This window comes from Aptenodytes forsteri, unplaced genomic scaffold, assembly GCF_000699145.1.
Source record: "Aptenodytes forsteri isolate BGI_AS27 unplaced genomic scaffold, ASM69914v1 Scaffold229, whole genome shotgun sequence".
NCBI lineage: Eukaryota > Metazoa > Chordata > Aves > Sphenisciformes > Spheniscidae > Aptenodytes > Aptenodytes forsteri.
In genome coordinates, this window is record NW_008795863.1 from 4,552,629 (window position 1) to 4,567,980 (window position 15,352).

General features: G+C 37.4%; 1 protein-coding gene across 5 annotated transcripts in view; it reads right to left on the reverse strand.

Annotated features, from left to right (window-relative positions):
- PTPRM (protein tyrosine phosphatase, receptor type M) overlaps positions 1–15,352 on the reverse strand; it is a 386,144-nt gene that overhangs the window by 152,223 nt on the left and 218,569 nt on the right. For 3 of the 5 annotated variants that reach the window (XM_019473357.1, XM_019473356.1, XM_019473354.1), the window contains one exon: positions 14,106–14,238. In XM_019473357.1, coding sequence (XP_019328902.1) covers positions 14,106–14,238 — 133 coding nt within the window. Of the gene's footprint in view, positions 1–6,977; positions 7,008–14,105; positions 14,239–15,352 lie in introns of all 5 variants that reach the window. The other 2 variants (XM_019473355.1, XM_009284103.2) reach the window with 1 other exon arrangement.

Below are 15,352 nucleotides of genomic sequence, written 5' to 3' on the forward strand. Positions count from 1 at the left end.
CAAAAGAAAGCAACTGTGGTATGGTTCCTTATCCTCTCATGCAAGAGTTAGGTAATTCATTGCAGGAAAACAATGACCATGAAAAATGACAGAAAGAAAATTTGGAAATGAAAGATGATTTTGGTCAGCTAGACACTACAGAAAGCAAATGGCCACTGATCTTCCCTCCAGGAGGGAAGGAATACTGTAGATGAGGAAGGAAATGAAAAGGAGAAGAAGGAAAAGGAGCCAAGATTAGAACATTTTCATTGTGAAATTAAGAGTGAACACTGACAGATGCTACCTTGAGGTGGATTATCATTAACCTGGCCATAACCCCTGCAGATAGGCTCAACAAAGGTATTTCAGCCGAAGCATCTCCCATGGGATTCAGGGGTCAGAGAAAAGATTACAGATAAGAAGCTCAAACAAAAATATAATCAGTCAATAGAAGTTATTGCAATACTAATGACTACAACGCCTCAGTGCCCTGTGCTGACATCACTCAACAGACACGAACATCTCAGTACAGTTGTTCTTATCTGAATCAGAGGTGATTAAGCCTGTGGTTTACTGAAGCAAAGAAGTCTTAGGCTAGATTCACTATACGATTTCTTCTACCCATTTTTCTTTAAGCATTTTTCTGCTGCTTGTCCTCCTTGAGTCTAGGAGAGATACAATGCAACATTCACCTCATTCCTTGTAGTCCCACCTTTTGCAGACATCTTCTGTCCATCAGTTCAATGTTTCATTAAGCCATTTTGAAAACTAACACTTCAATTGTTTAGAAAAAATACAGGCCTTTAGCAACATAAATTATGAAGTGAGTTTTGGTCTTAATATGCAGTATAGCTTCTTTACTGTTAACACATTTACAGTCACACAAAGTGTAATGGCAGGTTTGGGGTTTAGAGAAAGTAAGTTTCCAATGCCATTACCCCTCTTGTACGATAAATACTAATATTAAAATAAGGAAAATTTCTCCTTTCTATTTGGAAATTTAAAGTAAAAGAATCTGAAGTCAGTTTTAAGCTATATATGTATACAGAAATGCAATTTCAGAGTAAAAAACACATGAACCACACCTTTTTCCTGAGGGAAGAGTCTTAAAGTGAATGAAAATTATTCACCTTATACCCTCTTTAAAAGTCTAATTCAACAATGATGGTTGGTTGAACAATGGCAAAATCTCAGTGCCTAGAATGACTGCTGTTGACAGTAAGCATGACTGATTTGGGAACCAAATTTTTTAGGAAGCTACAAACAATGTCAACAGGCTAATTGACGAATTAATTAAATCCACAATTTTATACAGAAGACAGTCCACCCTGGTAAACTGGTAACATTAACTGAACAAGACTCAATATGGGACAGCAATACAAATACTCAAATACAAAGGTAACTTCTTTAATACACATACCTGTCACTATCCTCTCTTCTCCTCCCGAATGTATGTATTATGTCTCAGTGTTACGTATAATAAAGATAGGCTTTCAGGCTTATCCTACAAGAGTATATGGAATCCACAATTTCCAAAAGCAATCTCAGTATTCAATTCAAATCCCTGTATATTAGTTTAGAAAAGCAAGACAAAGCTTTTATTAATGTGGAAAGAACCAAGACGTCTCTAGACTGGATAGGCATTTATTTTTCCTACAGTTACACTGGTTCCCACACTAAATGTCTGATACCTTCACACAACAAGCAGTGTAAACTGAAACTGCCCCTTTAAGGACAGAAAAATCTCCAAACCTCAGCTCAATTGCAAATTTACTGCTTGACACTGAGGGAGCAAGGACAGTAACTGAGTGTGATTGTGTGACCAGCATAGCAATCAATCACTTCTGATACTTCACCTCACTCTCTCTGTAGTACCCATTTATTTTGAAAAACCCAAACTTGCAGCACATTACAGATTATGGTTTCTCACTCAACACATCTGGGCTAATGTGGTTTTGAAAAGTCTGGGTAACTTTAGAAATTACTATGGATCTCCTACGTGTAGGTACTGGAAAAGTAACTTGGAGTGAGTATCTAAACATGCCCAGAAAAGATGAACTAAAGCAGAGCTATTCCTCCACACGAATGATCTGATCTCTGTTGCACCTCAAGAAAGCTATTTCGTATAGTCAGATCACTGCTCTGGGGGGCTCATATACTTCAGAAAGAGCTAATAAAATAATTAAAAAAAAAGGATTTACTTCCTGGTGGTCTGAGTGTTAAGGATTATTTACAATTTTTTCTACAGAGAAATGGGAATGTAAGCCTTGGCTATAAAGCAATACAATCAGATCCAAAAGAATCAGAAGGTACAAGGAATCAGTATAACAAATAATGACTTCAGATAGATTTTTAAAAATGATGTGGTATATTTTAATTAAAAATAAAATTCTAATTCTGATACTGCTTAGTATCTCTGCATGAAAGCTAGATATTGTACCTCTGTTCTCAAAGCTTATGGCACATAGCCCACAAATGTATTTTTCAGCCATGGCGATTTAGTAAAACATCCTCCTTGCTATTTTAGGCATTACATATTATCCAAAGATTTCAATATATTGGCATTCTAGACTTCTCCAGAAGCAACAAAACTCATGGGACATCCCCAAATCATTTAAGTCTAGCTTACAAGGCAATTACAGAAATCCACGTTTATTTTGGGTTACATGATTCTATGATACAAGTCTATGTAACTATGCATATTTAAAGATTCAGAAGAGATCACAAGTGTAGTCTAACAGATCAAACGTATCAAACAGTTCAAACACATTCATGTTTTTCTGTTCAGTGCTCTCCTCCACCTGCAAGGCACAAACTGATGAACTTATTCTAGTTCCAGGGGCAGCTGCAGTTGTGAATACTGGACTGTTTCTAACCTCTCTCACTATTTTCAAATTACTAAAGAAGTTTTAAACGTGATGACTGCATATTTCCTGGAATTATCCAGAAATCACTGTTATGAGTTTCGACACCATTGATTTTTTGGAAATTTTATGACTCTGATTATAAGGGTCATTTTGCAAATCTGCTAACCTTGTGCTTTCTGCCATAAGTACTAGGTCAATTGCAATGGGACTGGGGAAATGAGCCACAAATCGAGTCTCTGTACAGAGCTCCAGAAGCCAGCACTGAAAACCTGCTAGCGAAGCAAGAGACACAGAGATAACTGAACTGAGAACAGACTCCCAGGCTCCTGAGCTCAAGTCAGATACACAAGAAAAGTGTACTTCAACTGGGCCCCAAACTATCAAATTCTCTTAAAAAGGAGGGTATGTTTTTATTCATGTTTACATGAAAAAGCTCAATGTTTGTAGAATTAATTTTCTTGCAGGAGGAATTTTGTCCTCTTTGAGCCATATACAAAGTACCAGGCAATAGGACCTCTAGTCCTCTACAGTCCATTTTAGTAATGTTTCAACATTGTATTAGGCTTCTGGATTGAGATTTCCATACAGAGGACGTACCTGTGATGCACTTCTGTCTTAAGTCACCTAACTAGATGATTAGTGCTGGGACAGACAACGTCAGATTTCACACTATTAAGATCTCAACATGATTACTATTTTATGAGAATACTGGGCAATAATTGTCTCCTATTTCCCTACTTCACCTTTTGCAAGTAGAAATGACTTGTGAAAAGGCACAAAAATAGAATAACTTTATGCACCTAACTGCTGTGCAGCACCGTTGTTGCGTAAGTATTCAATTTCAATAATAATCGTAACATACCATTTTGATATCAAGTTCAAACTGAGGGACAACATCAAAAGCGACCTTCACAACTTTGTATTTTAATTGGGCATACATCTTGCTCATAGCAATGTAATGAAGCCTTTTCTTGAAAGCAACTTATAACAGCTGCAATCTGTAACTACCTGCCCCAGAATTTGAGGTAAATTGAATTCCCCAAACTCTCTATCAGGCGCCAGTGTCTCGAGTAAACTCAGATGGTCCAAGCGCTCATTTTGTTTGTCTGATGCTTGAATTTGCACGAATCTAGATATCTTAGCTCCTGACTAATGATTAATGATCTCCAAGGGCAGAACCTTTATCAAAATGAAAATCTCAAATACAAAAGTCAATGGCCATCGGTCAGCACAGTGGCGCTCGTTGTCACCTGAACAACAGGCTTGTCTAGTTCATTTAACCATAATTACACAATAAACTATTAATGTACTTTTCCTTCTCTGGCCAACGTCGCAAGGGCTTTGCCCATCAGAAAATGTGTCAGGAGAAAGCAGTCATGCCAGCACTAGCTGCCATGCTGAGAACACCAGTCATTACAAGTGTCACTAACAACACCGTCTCCATTCTTCTTTTTTCCCACCTGGAATCGACTGCAAAGTCAAAAGACCTGCTGCAGAGTTAATGAGCACTATTAAATTTGCTCTAATGTTAAGAACAAAAGAACTCATACAGGACTAAATACAGCCAGCCAAAAAAAAATCTGCTGCCTGACTGAGGTGAAAGGTAAAAAATGCACCAGTTCTCAGGAAAGCAAGAGTGGGAGGAAAGGCGCTGGCAGAGGCACTTAAGCCCATTAAAAAGAAGTACAATTCTCAATAGCAGTACTCAACTTCTCTTCTGTAACGTCTCTTGACTGGCTAACTAGTAAACACAAGATAAAATGGAAATAATTCTCTGCCAAATATGCACAGCTGTAGGTCCATCTCTGATGATTCATCAGCAGCTCTAGGCATCTGCCAATTTTTTCTTTTTTAATTTTAATTTAGGATGGATCTAGAAGTGGCAGAGATTGCAGTCTACTAGGGAAAAGGAGCCCACGGCACATAAGGAAAGCAGCACACAAGACAATAGTAACTATTTCAGTGCATAGATGCTCACTTGGATGTTACAGCTTGCATTTACAATGACTAATCAGTAAATTTGAATATGATACTCAGTATAGAAGTGGTAAATTAGCAATGGCAAAGTACTTCAAATTATGTTTCTCAAAATATGAACAGTTTATAATCCATACCAACTTCCTCAGCTAAAAATAAAACTGTAATGAATTCTGCATTCATATAAGATTTCCACCAATTTCAGTGAAATTGCGTGGTGCGTAAACAGGTGGAGAATTTGGTGCAAAATATTTCCTCCTATTGGGGGTTGATCTTGTCTGCTCTTTTCAGGGCTCTTACTTCCCTTCTTTTGCCAGACAGGGAGCAAAACAATACAAGGTCAAGATCACACCATTTCTTTTGGAAGACTTAACGTACCCAAACTACAAAGTTACTGAATTTGTATCACACTAACAAAAAGACAGATCTTTTCTTGAAGTCACTGTAAGAGTATTCCAAATAATCAAGAGAAGCACTATTCCATCCACTATTAACAGTCTCTATGATTGCAAAACTGGCGACAAAACCTGCTTGTAAAACTTACAGAAACATTTCAATTCACGTTATTTTCCATTGTCAGTGGAAAAAGAGGAAAAAAAGATATAATCCAATTTCTTTGAATAATGAAACAGTGTTTCATTTAATGTTCCATTTGTTTCAATTTTGTTTTTTGATTTAGCCTTGAGACATGAATAATATTAAAATATTAATTTAAATACATTTACTCTTTTTACATTTTAAAAATGACATTTAAATGGTCCCGAACTGATTTTTTTTTTTTTTTTAAGACCTATTCCATGGAAAATCTGGTCTTTTCATCTCAGGAACAGAAACAAATTTTGAAATACTGTATCTGTGGAAGAGAGAATTTTTTCCGACCTTCACATTAATACAGTGCTTTAAAGAACAGTTTAAAAAAATTGCACTATATGTAAAGTGTCAAATAATGTAATATGAAATCTGAATTACTAAGTAAATGAGCAGTTTTCAATATATTCAGAAGTCTTAGGGAATTTCAACTAAGAGGTTTAAATTTCTGTTGCTTTAATTCATTTGAAGCATGGTTCTGCTTAGCAAGTTTTCAAGTTAGAAAACATTTACTAATTTTTCCATAAATTCCATAAATGAATGAAATAGTTTTTAAAAATATTAATTGAAAAAATATTTATTTAAAAAGCTTGAAGAGCAACTAAAAAGGAACACGAGAAACAATATTGTTTTTAAATAAAAACATTACTGAAATGTGTTCCTTTCAAGAGCGTGCTACTACCATATGTACCTGAAAACTGGTACTAGTGTCTGTCTCATGCAAGTAACACCCCATCTTCTGTAACTATATAAAAATATCATCTCCTAGTTTCCCATGACTTTTCAACATGAGCTTTAAGGAAGACAGCTAGCTACTGGACAGCTGATTTTTGCTGCTGGCCAACAAGATTAAACAAGCTTAAATGCGTCTCATTTTGCAACTAAGCAAGACCCCTAATATTTTGCTAATCCAAAAACTATCATGTGCTCCTTGTACCTGGAAAGTGAGAAAAGGTGAATAGCCTCAGAAAGGGATTTGCTAAATTCACAGAAGAACCCTTCTCATTCATCACCTGCTGACAGCAGGGAACGAAATGAAAAGTTATTACTTACTCAAAGTTATGCTTCATCTCGCTCTCATTTTTTAGTGCTCTCTCCTTTGAAATTCACTCCAGTAATGGTAACTCATGACGTTTATGCATGATCATTATTCATGAAAAAGTAATAATATGTACAAAGCAACAAATGGAAATGCTTGTACATGCCTAATCAATGCTATATTTTCAACACAACAAATGAGAAAGAAACCACTAAATAAATTCTAAAAATAGTTACTTTGGCATGAAAATTTCTCATAGACATGGTAGTGATATTTATACCCACTACTTTTCAATTAAGAAAATTTGTTACATAATGATATTCAAAGGACTCTGATGCACAGTATGAGGCATAAGAGACTGCTATAAAGCTAAATATTTCATTACATTATTGACCATGCTGTTTTTATCTTGGTATAACTTTTACAAAGTTTGTTTTTAGAAAGGAACTTTCAGTATTAATATTCACTACTTATGCATGGAACAACATGGCAGAAAGTGTGTCTCTGATGACAAAGAAGTTACTTACAGGTAATAAGTGTAGGAGTGATAGCTTCTTCTGCCATGATGGTGGAAGGATTAGGCAGTGGTGGAAAAGATGAAATGGAAGGAAAGAAAAGCCAAATATTAATGTATGAAAAATCAAGATGAAACTGAGACCAGAACTGGTGACAAAAATGAAAGGTAGCAAGAATGCATATCTGGGCATATCATGCAATGTGTCTGGAACAGACAGATGACATATCCAATTTCCATAAAACTTTAAGCAATACAATATATATAATGCATCTCCAACTGTTAAATCAAACCACCTTAAAGTACACCTACTATCTAAGTAATGTTAGATATTTAATGTATATTTATCTCTGCATACACTACACACACAAACACTCCCAATTAAAGTGATAAAACACCTCTGATTACACCTCAGCTGCATTAGGTATAAGGATATGGAACTTCTAACATGGTGTTGGAAGTTTAACAATGCAGAATTTCAGAGCATGTATTAAGTAGCTTCTCCTCCTGTCATAGTACTGTAGAATCTTTTGATATCCTTTTCTTTACTTAAAGAAATCAGTTCTGCCATTGACAGGACGAGAACTTGTTTCCAGAGGGGAAAAATCAATGGCTACAGCTTTTTTAATATCTCAGCTTTTTTAATGACCATTTAAATTCTGAAGAAAAAAATTACTTCTTGCCACGCAAATAAAAAGGCTATCCTTGCTGGCTAAAATTATTTTGGTGGTATTTCCCCATATGGCAGAGGAAAAAATAAGAACTGATCCTGTATCCCTGTTACTTCTGCCCACATGAATGTTACAAAGAATGAGTTGGAGACCTAGCACCACCATCTTGAGAAATATGGACCCAGTCAGTCTTTCCTGCGTCACCTCTTGCACAGCCAGATCCTCCACCCAGACATGCTCTGCGTGAGCACGAAGTATAGAAGCCCTCCAGCTATGCTCTCCTGCTTTACATCTCTCCCTCCCTCAGTTATGAGCCCACTATAAGCAGGACTGCAACTCTCCAAAAGGGGCAAGTTCGAACCTGAATGAATTCCATAGGTTGACTGCAATTAAAAAGAGGCTGGAGATCTTAAAACATCTCTGAGCATAATGTCAAGTAGCATTCACATGTTGGTAAGATAAAAGACTGAAAGGAACCATGTAGGCACTTGTAATTTTTACAGCGCATGCATACAGCCCTTCGACTACAGAGGAAACATGTAAACAGGCCTCGCAAAGGACTATAACTAACGTTAACTTGCCTCTAGCTACATGCTTCAGGCACCCCTTTGAAAACTAGGCTTTCATCAAATTTTCTCTCTCATCTTCTTTGTGTGAAGATGCCGTTAGAAATATTTCACAGTTTTTATTCCCATTTTTCTGATGCACACAGTATTGTTCAAACACAAGAGGCTAGATACTGAATATTTAATCACGTGGCACATCTGCAAAAATGCACACCTGTTAAAGTTGAGTTTTAAAAGATATCTAAGAATAGAGTAAGGGGAAAGCTGCAAAACAGTTACACGCTTCTTCCACCAGCACATAGCCCATTGCCTTCAGTAAGGAGCACAGGATTAGGTCCTATCAAAGCAGACCAACTTACCTGCTCCATTAGCCAGGGATTGTTTTCTGGTTCAGTCATAATCATATCTCCCCCTGCCCTTCTTTTCAGAATTACTCGTTCTCTCACTTTCATTTAGAATCTCATGACACTGCCAACCCTGTTTCTTGCCATATGTTGCCAGGACAGAGATTTAATGCAATTAGTACAAATGTTCTCATACTTCTAAAAGATGTATAATAATTTGAGAAACAACAATAAATACAATTAATCAGTGAAGCACTGCTGGTACTTATATGCAGAATTCTGCCAAATATGTTATAGAGATAAATTATTCCTTATGAAAAAAATGCTGAAAATCCAGGAGCTTTCATTTGTGTAAATTCCCCATTAAAAATTTGTATAAGATGAGAAAAATTAGAAGTCTCAAGCTCCGGTTATTTTTATATCGTTAAGAGTTGTGAGATTTTCCATATGAATGTCCTTGAAAAAGAGCACTGTGGGTTTTGACTCACAAGAATACCAGACACTGAAAAAACCAGGTAAAAAGAACAAATTAAAAACCTACAGAAACAGAAGGTTTTAGACTTGCAAGTCCTCAGGCCACATGCAAAAGCACCATTCATAATTGAAAAGATTTAGCTTTTTTAAGAAATATGAACAAGTTCCATTTTACTTCCTACATAATGTATACAAACTTACTCTCTCTCTATGTATGAAAAGTTGTCTTCTGTTAAAGAGAGTGACCCAAAGATTTTGGCCAACCTTGGCCAAATTTTCTTCTGTGCATGGCTCTTCAGTCACTTCCCACTAGAGAGTTTATTTTATGTCAATAAACTGTTTCTGTGTATAGTGATAATATAAAGCACTTTTATATCCTTCAAGACTGAAGACATAAATAAATTTCATAAATACCACTTGTAGAATAAGGCCCCACTATAAAATTTATCAAAACCAATGCAGCTGGCTGCAGGAGGATTGTCCCACTAGAAGGGAAAACTTCTGGAACTGTGTAATTATCACAGTGATTTCTTTCATTGTCTCTCTTTTGTAGCTGGCCTAGAGGGAAAAACAAGGTTCAGCGGTAGCACTGGGAGAAGACTGGAGTTTTCCTTCAGCCCTATTATCTCCAATTTCTATCCTAACTGCTTGAAATTGTTGGCAAAGGTGTATAACTGAACAGCCTGATTTTCTATCAGGGAATGGGACCAATGCATTCCCAGCTCAGCTCCACCGAGTGCAAAAGCCTTCCTTATCCCCTGCCAAAAACCAGGGTCTCCGAGTTAAACAGATGCCACAATTACGTATGTTAGAAACTACTGGAAGGCTCAGGCATAGAGACAGCTGAAAAAAGAAACTAAAGATAGGCAAAAGAAAATAACCTTTTTATGCAGAGAAATGCAATGATCAGAAAATCTCCATTCTACACCTGAAGCAGAGGCCAATGTAATTAAGTTTTAATAACTGCTTCCTTACTGCACTCCCACTGCAGCAGCGAGATGGTAGCCCCGAAAGAAACAGATGCCCCAAAGACATAATACTTTTAAGCAAACCTTGGACCAATAAATCTAATTTCTCAACTTCTGCAGATTTTTTAAACTTAGCTGAAATAGAATATAAAACAAAAAAAAAGGAAAAGAGAAAAGAATAAAGCAGTAAGGTTCTGATTTTTCCAAGTCTTGATTTAATTGCTATTGCTTTTCCAAAGGTTGTGGGAACAGTTCTCTCATTTTCACTGCTCTACTTTAAGTTCATCAAAAGGTGAACTTACTTGCTGCATGTTTTATTTTTTATTTTTTATGAAGTCCTATGCAGGTATAACAAAGACTGGCAGAGATCAAGGGCCTTGCCTGAGATTTAATATTCAGGATCAGATTCAAAATCCACTTTATTGTGGAGCAATATTGTGGAAACACATGTATTGGTTTCCGCTGACTTTGTGTTAACTCTTACATGAGAGACTCAGAGCACAGCTGAGGAGAGGAAAGCCTACTGGCATTATTCTGACTTCACAGAGAAGAATCATCTCATTGATATGACCATATTGGTATTAGGGATAGCTTGCAGGTTCCTAGTCTACATTACATGACATCTGTATGCAGGAATGTGGTTGAATGGATAAAGACAAGATAGAACAGAACAGATAAAGAACTCTGAACAACCATGTGGGGAGAAAAACAGGAAAGCACTAACAGTCTTCCCCTGACCCAGGTGACAAGCATACAAATCTGGTTTACTTTAGTCAAAGACTGAATGTCCACACAGAAAATGTTTTAGTGTCCATGCTGTTCCTACCCTCACTAGTGAGTCCATACCATGCACTGAATAGTTAGGCCACCTAATCTCTCTGTGACCCAGTTTATAACATAACTACTTTAGAAGACCACGATACAGTGAAATTAATAATGATGCCTAATGACTATTGATATTTGCAGAACTTCTCTACCTACTGCTTTGATAGTGACCATATCCAAAACATGTCTGTACTGCACTGAAAACTCTGCTTTGAATGTTGGTCTTGCCTACCTGGCTACTGAATTAAAAGTCAAAGAGGCTGATCTGTGAAAGCCTGTGGTGCCTGGCACCAACCAAGCAAAGAATGGTTGCTGGATGAAATGAGGTGGCTATTAAAGGAATATGTTGGACAAAGTCATGGTTATCACGTACAGTAAAACCGCTTTCCAAATCTCTTGACAATGGAAAGAAATGGTTTGCAATTAAGTTAATTAAGCACTGTGAAGCCCCAGAGACAGAGTAAATTTAATCTACTGGTGAGATCTGGAGAGCAAGTCTACAAGGACCCATTTCCGTGAAAGAATGAATAACAGACAGTATATGCCTTGGGATATGCCTTGGGATAGTGGAGTGTGAATGGGATATTGCTGTAGCTAATTCCAAGCAAGGCAAGTTTCAGAGCACGTAGGCTCAGCATGGTGAAACCTAGCACGGTAGCCCAGACAGCCTGCACATAGTAGTGCAGAGAGGAAAGTGGTTCTCAGGGGAAAGGTGTCACTGAGTTATAAGGTGCTGTTTTATTTTTCACTCAGATCTTTACTCCAGTAAAACTCCTGATAAAGTAAATGAAATAAAATGATCAAGTGCAGTAGTCAAACGACACGCTAGCTTGATAAGATTGTTTCACAAAGTAGCACCTAAAGCATCATAAAACTACAAAAACACTACAGTTATACTAAGCTTGCAGAATGATTTATACATTTTCTTCAAATGCATAATGTATACACAGTAACTGAACCAAGGTGAAACCATAGGGGCTCTCAGCAGCATAGTGAATTAATGCACCAGTAACAATCTATTGAATAATCGGTTCATCTTTTGCTTAAGTCATGAGTGTAATTGTATTCAAGACCCTCTATGCTACAGCATCTGCTTTAGAGGTCTGGGACACAATATACCTAGCTCCTGAAACTCTCATTAAAGCCTAGTCACATCCTGTTACACAGATGAACCATTCTTACTTTTTAATATTCACTTCAACTCATTTCACAGTTTGTTTTGTTCAAGGCTGCAGCATCATTCTGGGATATGTTTAAGTTATTGGTATCATTCTTTCTGTACTACACAATGAAATTGTATGTATTTGGTAACAGAGTTCCTGGACTTGTACTTTCAATAGTTTCATCTCTGTCACAAGCAGATTTATTCCAAACCCCAAAGAAGCTCACATAATGCACTTTTCTTCTAACAACAGAATTACTATGAATAATAATTACTGTGCTGTGGTAGACAGAAGGAATCAAGTATCCTTCTGCATTAACATGCAAACACTTAAGATTCGAGCCTTTCTACCTCTAACAATTAGATTATCAAAGAGCTTTTCCCTAGAGAACGAAGCAAGAGCTGGTATAGCATCCATTTAGCCAGAGACCCTGACACCTTATTTACTTCGAATCATTGGATCATTTTGCAATGCTCTCCCTTCAAGATCAAGAAGAACTTGTCTCCCTTGCATGAATATATTCTACCTTTGGCACAAACGCTTAAGGAGAGGCTCAGATTGGAAGAGAGAGAGCGATGAATGCCGGTCAGGAATTGTGTGAAGAAGGATTGGCCAGACAATGCGAGAAGCTTTCCTCCCTGCATGCCAAGTGCTGTGTCCTCCTAGGGAGGAGTTTGGGAGTTCAACTGTTAAAATTGAAGGTATGAATGATGCAAGAAATCAGAAGTGGGAAGAAAAAAGTACTGCAAAGTCAGAACAGATTTTAACTCTGCTACACTGTACTTTATTGAGAAGATTTGGTCACTGGGTCAATTTCATTGCCCCAGCCAGACCTACCCTGGGGCTTAAGTCTCAATCTCTTCTGTACAGCAGCTTTTGACTGCTTTACCTACCTCTTGTTGTGGCCTAGCCCTCAGCCCTGGCCACAACTCACCTTTCTCTGCACAGAGCCCTTCTAACTCATGGCCCTCCTTCCGTCTTCAAGGAGAGTGAAAAGCAGCTACTTCTGTTGCCTGCCCTGAGGCACTGTCAGGCAGCTGCCTCTTTAGCTGTGCACTGCCACTGTTCAAATTCTGGAAGAATTTCAGGCAGCTCAGGGGTTTTGTCTATCTCAGACCTGCCAAACTAGTTAACATACAATTAAATCACATAGTGTTGGGATGAGCAAAATCAGGCCAAGATTGCTCTCGAAGGAAGATACAGGGTGAATGGCATGGAGGTGAGGGGTTATGAGACAGTAAGAAGACTATGGCAGACATGGAAGGACATTCATGACTCAGCCCCTTTACACAGCTCTCACACATTCCCAACACCACCTTTACAGCTGCAAATCTCACATCGCTCAGGATACAACCTAAAACCTTAATTCTATTTGCTAATGAATTTCTCCCAATCTAGACTTAGCTTCTATCATCACAGAGATTTTTTTCTTACCCATACCACCTCCCTAGCTACGAGATATTTTTCCCTTTATTATTTTTCCTTCTACAGTGTTGAGAAAGGCAACCAGGTTTAAAAGCCTTACACTTCTAATGTTGTAGCAGTTTTCAAATGATATTCAAAGCAAAGCAATCTCAATGCGTGTGTGTGTTGAACCAGCATTTGGAAACATTCAGCACCATTGTAACATTTTCATTTGTTTTCAGGGAATGGAGTTTATGCAGAACAATATAGACCCCATTCTTAGCACAAATTACCTTAGCTGTAGTTCCTGTTTCACTGAGGATTTCTTTTACGTTCAAGAATGAAACTACATGTAACTTTCAGCTGATCTGTTGAACAGAGTGGAGACTCACACTTTCAGGGTAGAGATACTGTTCTATTATTAGAGTCCATCATGCAGTACTAATGCATAAAGTGCTAGAATCATTAACCTTGAGTTGTTTTTCTTCTATAACAAAGCTACAAACATTAATTCATAGAAAATGCTGTGGGATGTAACAGATACTGTGGTTTTATAAAAACCCAACAAAGCTTTGGGGGTGGGAGGGAGCAGTACTTCCTAAACTCTGTGGCAAAGGCCATGAAGGTGGCTGGATACTTTTGCCAGTATCAAACTGAGAACTGCTGTAGGAGATGTTCATGCTGTGACATGAATATGTACATAGAAAACATCTACTAATTGCTCACCTTTTCTTCATTACCAGTACGACCCCCAGAAATATAATGACGAACAGCAAGATGCCTGCAATGACTCCAGCAATTTTAACAGTATGGTCAGTCTGCTTCTCAGGCTCTGGGTCCGGTTTTCTAGTGGCAGCCCCTATGGAATCAGTAAAAAGAAAAGAGGAGAGAGAAAAAGAATAAGGATGTTATTCGTTCGATGTTTACACATTTAACCTACCAATGTCATTAGTCTTATCCAGGGCCAACAGATATCAATGCTTGATCTTTTGAGAAAAAATCCTGCTTTCATATGCATTGACAGGAATATAATTCTTCACATTGTTCCATGACATTTTGCAAGACCACAACACAGGTGGGATATCACTGCCAGCCCTGACCCTTTTATAAAAGCCTCTTCACAGATTCACAAATTTCTGTATTTTTATTATCTGTGCTGGCTCCCTTTTCTTTCTGCCATTTAGAAACTTGCTAACAACACAATAACTATCCTAAGCCTTTATCCAAATTTGATTTGCTGGAACATTCCTCAATTATTTTTCATAAATGAAGCTGTAATTCCACAACATATTAGCTTAAACACCTGGAAAAGTGAGATAAGCTCATTTACCATGCATTTTACCCGCAATTGTTTTTTACACAATAGACTTTTTTTTTTTTTTTGCCTTTGGAAATCTAAATCTAGGTCACATCTGGTAGGCAAAAAGACTCCTTCTAAGCAATTTATTCACAAAGTGGGAAGCAGCTGATGATCACACCACTGGCACCCACATTTAATATCTGTTTAAATGAGATAACCAGTGCCTTACAGCAGCTACTGTCTTAGCTCCTCCAGCTTCTCCATTTAAAAAAAATAACATCGTTTGTACTGTTTACTGTATAATGAGATGGAACGTCAAATCCCTGTCTGATGAAATATCCATTTCCTCTACTAAATGAGTTCAGGATGAAAAATGTTAAGGAAGCAACATTCAATTCACTAAACTGATTTTATTTTTTTTATGGACTTCCATTTTTTTTTAATCAAAACGTGACAGCATTCATCATTTGAGGCACCATGCCATAAAGTGGACACAGGGATTTATGGATCACTTTCCTGCTATAGCTTTTTTTGGAAGGAAGAAGGAAGAGTAAAAGCTAAATGAAGCGTAGTATTTTAAGACCACATTCTTATCTCACTGTCTGGGTTTCACAGAGGATTTTGAAAGCACCAATTATATTTTACTTGTTTCTTCACTTCCTTTTTTTGGAAA